The sequence below is a fragment of the Dipodomys ordii genome, unplaced genomic scaffold, assembly GCF_000151885.1.
Source record: "Dipodomys ordii isolate 6190 unplaced genomic scaffold, Dord_2.0 Scaffold22, whole genome shotgun sequence".
Lineage (NCBI taxonomy): Eukaryota > Metazoa > Chordata > Mammalia > Rodentia > Heteromyidae > Dipodomys > Dipodomys ordii.
Window position 1 is genome coordinate 3,493,804 of NW_012267238.1, and position 8,291 is coordinate 3,502,094.

Here is an 8,291-nt window from a genome sequence, read left to right on the forward strand (position 1 = left end):
CGACCGGAACCCCCCCCCCCAAAAAAAAAAGAAACAATTGTAGTTTAGTTTAGGTGTGTGTGTGTGTTTGGAGAAAAGTCTCATACTTTCTTTGAACCAGGATCCTCAGCTTCCTGAGTAGCCAGGATTACTGGTGTGAGCCACTACATCTGGCATGGTATACTTTTTTGAAAGATTTTTTTAGGACAGGCACTAGTGGCTCACATCTATAATCCTAGCTACTTAGGAAGGAGCCTGACAACTGGAGGATTGCAGTTCAAAGCCAGTCTGAGCAGAAATGAGACTCCCCATCTCCAGTTAACCAGCAAAAAAGCTGGACTGGAGGTATAGCTGAAGTGGTAGAGTGCCAGCTGTGAGCAAGCAGTCCAAGCAGACAAGAGGCTCTGAGTTCCAACTCTGGTACTGGAAACAAAACAAAACAATTTTAAATTGAAGGCATGGTTTACACATAATGAAACAGATTTTAACTGTGTATTCAGTCAATTTTGAACTGATCTGTTTTACAACAGCATCTACCACTTATTCCCAAATAAAGAACATTTGTGTTACCCCAGAAAGTTCTCTCATATTCTTTGTCATTCTCCCCCAGAGGCATTGACTAATCTTTTATATTGCCATAGGTTGGGTTTGCCTATTAGTATGACATATAAATAGAATATGCAGTATGTCTTCTTGGGTCTGACTTCACTGATTTTGTTACATGTTTTGGTAGTTCGGTTCTTTATAATTTTAGTTTTGAATGTCTAGATGGGGTTAAAGAATTCCTAATAGGGACTGTGAAAGCATGAGGGATAGGCAGGAGAGAAAAGAGCGAGTCATTGGATTGAAAGTCAGAATAGCTAGGTTTTACTGGTGGCTCTGTCAATACATAATCTATGGAATCATCTCTCTGGGGAAGGAAATATACCTACCCAAGGTCATTCACTCAGCCAGTGAGTGGCACACCCATGGATTGTGCCAAGCCACTCAGTTCTCAGCTCAGTGCACTTTACTGGAACTTTTAGGAATTGATTGTTATGTAGTTCAATAACTTCCCAGAAGGACAGAATGCCTAGGTCAAACATGCAGTTTTCCTAGCTAACACCAGAAGATTCTATAGCTTTTCTTTTAGTCCTTTTCCTCTGGGTGAGAGTGCTTGTACTTTGGAAGCCTGTGAAATAACCAGTTGTGATTCTGAAAGTAGATGATTTTGTCACAGAGAAAGAAATCAAATCTGGGTGTTTGACCCTATTAGGAAAGCTCTATGAGCATGCATTAGGTGAACTGGATCTGCTGGAAAAACTGCAGGCAGGGGTAGATAATATGTCTTGTGCTTATTTCACTTGTACTTTGATCTCTTTGTATACATTTGATTTCGAAATGTCCAATCTTCTTGCAGAATGTAAAATGATGTTGCTGTTAACACTCTCCCTGGAATAACTCATTCTCAGACATTTCAGCTCATTTTTACAGGATCAGCTCACATTCGGACAGAATGCCCAAGCATTCTGGGGAAAGAAAATTCTTAAAAATATAGCTACTATCCAAAGAAGAATCCCTCTTACTTCCTCTGCCAGCGTTAAGCCCCTTGCTGAAGCAGAGGAGGGAGCCCCAGTGTTCCCTACCAAGGGAAAGTATAAAGTTTCAGTCTGGACTTGCTCCAGTTCTCTTCCAATTTCTAAAGTCAGCAGACCAAAGATCTAGTCTGGCAACTTTACCTAGGGAGGGAGGAGTATTTTCTTACTTAACTAGTAAAACATATTACAGTGCACCTTTGTATTAGGACCTTGCAGCAGAAGAGCTAAACCATGAGTCTGATCTAGGCTTGGTCAAGAGGGGCACCCAGCCAAGAAGTCCCCCTACTCTCTTCCCAGGTGACCCAGAATTACCAGAGGTAGATGTTAGATTGTATCAGAACAGGCATAAACTACCTTCAGGCATAGACTACCTTAAGCCCCAGCTCTATGGCGGGCTGCAGAACTGAGACTGAAGAAAAACACCAAACTTTACATCTGAGTTGCTTACACTTACTAATTTTTCTTGTAAAGCAAACTAATAACAAGCAGTGTGGTTATTCACTATGTGTTAAGCTGTGCACTGGATGCTTGTGAGAGGACAAGCCAAACTTTAGAGCAAGACAGACTGAGTCCCATCTTTAGCACCTCTGTAAAAAGCTGTGAATACTGTGTTGGGAGGACTGGCTTAGACATCATAACTAAGGATGATCATTAGTATACAATAATGATGGCAGACTTAGATTCTAAGCTCATTCATTACTTATATAACTTAATATTTTTACAACTCATTCTTCCAACAATTCTGAGGAAGGTCTATATTTTCTAGTTTTGAGGCTTGTGAGGAAAGTAATAAAGACATACACATCTTGTGTGTGGGTACTGGTCCTGGGGCTCCAACCTAGGGCCTGGGTGTTCTCCTTGAGTTTTTTTTTTCTTTTTTTCACAAGGCTAGCACTCTACCTCTTGAGGCACAGCTCCACTTCTGGCTTTTTGTGTTTAATTGGAAATGATTCTCATGTACTTTCCTGCCCAGGCTGCCTTTGAAATGGGATCCTCAGATGTCAGTATCATGAGTAGCTAGGATTACAGGCAGGAGCCACCAGTGCCTGGCTATACACAAGTTGTTATAGGAAGCCATTATTTCTGCTAAGGATGGCCTTTCACTGATCTGTGCTAGTATCACCCTGCTGTCTCCATGACCAATTACATTTAATTACATAAGCAATAAGATGATTTCTATCTAAAATAGCTCATTTAAAAGTTTTTCTACTTTACAGTGGACAAAAGTAAAACTGTACTTCTATTTCTGAACTTTGATACTTTTCTGGGCTAGCACAGTATGTAACCTTATGAAACTGGGCAGTGGCAGTAAATCCACTGCCTGGTTAGACATATGAAGGTGAGCAACTGACACTACAGCATATTGTGTAATTAAGCCTGATGTTCAGTAGATTAGAGATTTTAAATGATATGTGTGCTCATGTGGTATTAGCTATCAAATCCCAGGACCCATGCATGCTAGGCAAGTGCTCTATCATGCAGCCATATTCTTCCTTTTTTTTCCGCTTAAATGCAACTCTGTATGTTCTGTTCATTCAGCAGACTCTGGTTCCCATTTGCTGAGAGTTTCTTGTTTGCTTCTTTCCCTTAAGATGAATGAAATATCCAAAATAGCTGATGAAATAAAAGGCGCTCCTGCCATTGTTAGACAATAAGTTAACTGCTCCAGTGTTACTTTATTTTCACCTGTGAAACTAGACTGTAAGCAACAGGCAGGCAGATGCCACACTGCTCCTCTCATCAGTTTCTAACACATGCCCCAGAAACACTTTCTGTTGTTGAGCTTGTCAATGAAAAAAATGAAGATCTGATGAGGAAACCTTGTGAATTTACTTCGAAAATGACAATTTCCCTGTAATCAGGTCAGTATTTGGCACACTGACCTAAGAGGTAGGATGGGAGTACCTCTTATCCCATTTTGTTTTACATACAAACATTGGTGGAACAGGAAGGGTAAGGATGTATGAAATGTGATCATTAAAATAAAACAGCTCTTGGTAATCATGTCCAAATCCATGGTACCTGGCCTTCAACTTTAGTCCCAAAGATTAAGAGTTTTTGGAGTGTATGTTTTACTCTTCTCTGTGCTTTTTCTTATTGATGTGTAGGTACTTTCAATTTATTTCCAGGTTTTAGATCTTCAAGTCCACACTTCCACCACTTAGGATTCCTTCCTCTCCAGGTCTCTGTGGGTGCTAGTTTATGCAGGGCCATGCTTAGGGCAGGTGGCTGGGAGTCTCAGCACTGGGCACTGGTTTGCTCTTTTCTCTTCTGCAGTTCCTCCCGCCGCTTTGCCTGCTGCTTGCTCATGCAATCCCTGAAGGCCTGCACCTGAGGCTGACACTGCCTCCAGTCCTGGTGTTGAGCCATGCACTCTTGCACTGCAAAGTGAGAAGCAGCACAGCCAGAGCGAGAAATCAGCTGGTCTAGAGGGTCTTCCTCCTCCTCCTCCTTCTTCACCCGTCGGGCCCAGTTGTGGCCTTTAGGGACAGAAGTTGACATCCTGGGTAGTCTACAGAATACCAATACAGCAGACAAGGTCAAAGTACAGATATAATTATATTAGGATTCTTGTATTACAAATACCACTGACTAGATTGCACTGTTAAAGCCTGCTTATATGTCTGTGTCCCTTGGAAAACTAAGGGTTTTTTTTTTTTTTTTGATGACAAATACAGTTTATCTTGGTACCTCAGCACTAGGCCTGGCAGAGAGATAATAGTTTGAACTGAAACCATTTGAGAGTGCTTACATCTACTCAAAAAGCTCAACAAACCAGGCATTCATAGCTCACACCTGTCATCTTACCTGTTCAGGAGGCTGAGATCTGAGCATTACCATTTGAAGCCAGCCAACTCTGGTAGGAGAGTCTGTAAGACTTTTATCTCCAATTAAGCACCAAAAAATAAAAAGTGGGTTTGTGGCTCAAGTGATATAGCATTACTCTATCATAAGCTCAGGGACAGCACCCAGGCCCTGTGTTCAAGCCCCCAGGTCTGGCACGCACGCACACACGCACACACGCGCGCGCGCACACACACACACACACACACACACACACAGAGCGATTGGGCTGAATGTAGCTGATTGGTAGTGCTCTCTAAGACCTCTGGATTAGACATAGCCCACCCCCCTTCCCCAGAACAACAAAACATAAATATTTCAGTGACTGGAGAAAATGTGAGAACAAGAAATGAAAGTTGGCAAAAAGACTAAGTGACAATAGCAGGGCTTTGCAGGTCATACTGAGGAGTTCACAAGAGGAATTTATTTTTTATTTTTTTAAAAAAGTTGTTTTTTTTTTTTTGTTTTTTTTTTGTCGGTTGTGGGGCCTGAACTCTGGGCCTGGGTGCTGCCCCTCAGTTCTTCAGCTCAAGGCTAGGGCTCTACCACTTGAGCTATAGCACCACTTCCCACAAGAGGATTTTAATCACTTTTTATCTCTACACAAAACTCATTTGCTTTGCAGGCAGAATTATTTGGGGAGGTGGCTTTGAAATAGACATGAATTAATTGGATATCTATAGCTGTGTTATTGCATCATTAGATACCTTTGGGAGTCACTTAGTCATCTTTTTATGAAAGTAGGGATGATTGATGATTCCCCTCCTCCCCCACCGCCCCCCAATTCTGGGGCTTGAACTCAAGGCCTGGGGCTTGAACTCAAGGCCTGGGCTTTGTCCCTGAGCCTCTCGGTGTTAGAGGCTAGCACTCTACCACTTGAGCCACAGCGCCACTTCCGGCTTTTTCTGTTTACGTGGTACTGAGGAATCATGCATGCTACACAAGCACTGTACCACTGAGCCACATTCCCAGCCCGGGATGATAATGCTTGTATAAGGAGAAAACCAAGAATATAGGAAATTACAGTTTCTATTACTGTACAAGTTTACTCTTCCTAAGCACACTCAGATCTTTAAAGGCCAGGAGGAAATCTCTTAAGAACAAGAACAGGGGAAGAGGGCTAAGAGATCCAGATTCGAATGCTAGCATCTAACCTTTTAAATGTTTTCACTGATAATGTTTAACTCGCAGAATTAAAGTGAGGGCTGACAGGGTGAACATACACTGCTTTAAAAAGAGACTCCGTTAATACTCCTGCAGTCTCCCTGGAGTAACAAGCAGATCAGAGCTGAGAGATAGAAAAGGGCAGGTTAGGTGGTTGGCAGGTGGATGGTGGAGGCCAGCCAGGGCTAGGAAGGCTTGAGAAGGATGGGAAAACAGAAAACCCACGGCAGCTCAAGCTCTTGAAGCGCCCAGCCCGCCTAAAGAAGAGGACGCATGCGCGTGAGTGGCCGCCAGCGCTCTCGCGTCGACCCCGCGGCGCCCTCCCCACGCAGGGACGCCGTGCGTGATGCTCACCTAACCGGTATAGAAAAGGCCTCAGACGCGCGCTCTGCTGTAGCTGCGCGGGTTTGGCCGGCAGTTTAGGGGACAGTCCTCCCCGGGAGCCTGCCCGTCTGGGGGAGCGTGCGGGAGGAAGGGCAGGGAACCCACCCCGCGATTTCATTGGTGATCTCTCGGTATAGATCCCGCCTTCGGTCCTCTCGCGTCTTTTCGAGGGAGCCACTTCCGGAAGAGGGGGAAAGAGGCGGGCTGGTGGAGGCGGGGTCAAGATGGCGGCGCCCTTGAGGATTCAGAGCGACTGGGCCCAGGTCCTCAGGTGAATCCAGGCCCACAACAGGGAGTCGAGGCGGGTAGCAGATGTAGTTTTTGCATCGGAGATGGCCATGCCTGGTACAGGATAACTGTAGTATTGCTTTATCAATATCTCTAGCTCCCAGAGAGCTCAAAGTCCAGAAAAATAAATCTTAAACTCACCTGATCATCATTTTTCAATTTGAACGGCAGGCCTGAGACTAAAGTGAATATGTAACTCACTGTGATCCTCCATCAGAACTAAAATCAGTGAGATGGAGGAAGGTAAAGTGGGAGTCAGGAAGACTCCTGTTCTAGTTGTCATTTACAAGATACTGGTCATCAAGCATTTTCAGAGTTCCAGTACTACTTTACATATGTGATGGAGTCTTTGTGTCTTCCTCGGTCCCCAGCACATAATGGACTGGACTGTCAGAAAACGGTAACATCTACCATGTCCAGGCCCTTAACTCCATGTTCAGTGGATTTTTTTTTTTTTTTTTTGGTCGGCTGTGCTTGAACTCAGGATCTGGATACTGTCCCTGAGCTTTCACTCAGGTATAGCTCTACCAATTTGAATTTGGCGCCACTTCTGGTTTGCGGATGGTTAATCAGAAATAAGAGTCTCATGGACTTTCCTGCGTAGGTTGGCTTTGAACCGAGATCCTCAGATCTCAGCCTCCTGAGTAGCTAGGATTACAGGCGTGAGCCATCGCACCTGGCTCATACACTTAATTTTAAGTGATGGTTACTGAGCTTTAAGAAAACTGCATTATTAGGATGACACAGCAAACCATTCATAGATTTAACACACACATATAATTTTTAAAAGTTATTTTACTTTACTTTTTGCCAGTCTTGGGGTTTGAATTGTGGGCCTGTGCTGACACTGTGCTTCTTCTTTTTTTTTTTTTTTTGGTTCAAAGCTAGCACCATTTGAACCACAGCGCCATTTTTCGCTTTTTCTGTGATTAATTGGAGATCGAGCTAGCTTTGAACTGTTACCCTCAGATCATAGCCTCCCAAGTAGTAAGGTTCACAGGCCTGGACACTGGCACCTGGCGTAACATATTTATTGATCATATACTGTGATGATTCTGTAATCATCAGGAAGGTCTCAGTGCCATAAATGACTATTATTACTAGTGAAAGTTTTCAAATTGAATCATGGTGAAAATAAGTGAAAGCTAGTCTCCTGTATGTTCTGTCATGTACAGTCACTCCCTCCTCCTCCCCTCCATTACCACCCTCCATTAAAAAAAATTTTTTTTTTTGGAAAAGGGCCTTGCTAACTTTTCTGTGGCCTCAAACTTGTGATTCTCTTGTCTCTGCCTCCTAAGTAACTGGAGTTATTGGTATTTGCTGCCACCATGACTAGCTAGCCTAGGCCCTTCCATCATGGCCTAAAATTCAGTATAAAGATATCAAGACTTGGAAGACTGAGGAGGTTCATTCTAAAATGTAAAGAGGAATGTTAGAACACATACCTTATTGGGTATCAGTCCCAAATGTTCAGTTTCATAACTACTATGTCTTTGGGCAAGAGACTTCTCTCTCACCTTTAGTTTCCTTTTTTGTTGTTGTTGTTGTTGTTGGTCGTGGAGCTTGAACTCTGGACCTGGGCACTGTCCTTGAGCTCTTCAGCTTAAGGCTAGTGCTTTTCAACTTGAGCCACAGCTCCACTTCTGGTTTTCTGGTTGGAGATAAGAGTCTCAGGGACATTCCTGACCCAGTTGGCTTTGAACCTGATCCTTAGATCTCAGCCTCCTGAGTAGCCAGGATTATAGGTATGAGCCACTGGTGCCCAGCTGAACTTTAGTTTTTTAATATCTAGCTTTAGTATAAATGTATTTTTGTTTAGTTGGCTATAGGCCAAGTTCCTACCTAGCACAGGGTCTACTTTACAGTAATCCCAATAAATATCTTGATGATGTTTATTTCAAAATGAACTACTTATTGGCCATTGTGTGCATTGATTTAACTTATAGGTATCTATTGATACTTAATCCACAAATAGTTCAGCAAATAACTTATGACTATCTTAGAATAATCTATGCCTGGATGGGAGGTTAGACTACATCATTTAAGACCAAAATG

At 43.1% G+C, this 8,291-nt stretch overlaps 1 protein-coding gene across 1 annotated transcript; it reads right to left on the reverse strand.

Annotated features, from left to right (window-relative positions):
* Positions 1-2,540: 2,540 nt before the first annotated feature.
* Positions 2,541-6,015, reverse strand: LOC105984065 (cytochrome c oxidase assembly factor 4 homolog, mitochondrial). Its single transcript, XM_013014128.1, has 2 exons — positions 5,919-6,015; positions 2,541-4,068 (listed from the first exon to the last, which is right to left on the reverse strand). Exon 2 carries the CDS (start codon positions 4,056-4,058, stop codon positions 3,795-3,797), a length of 264 nt encoding a protein of 87 aa, XP_012869582.1. The 5' UTR covers positions 4,059-4,068; positions 5,919-6,015; the 3' UTR covers positions 2,541-3,794.
* Between the last annotated feature and the right edge of the window lie 2,276 nt (positions 6,016-8,291).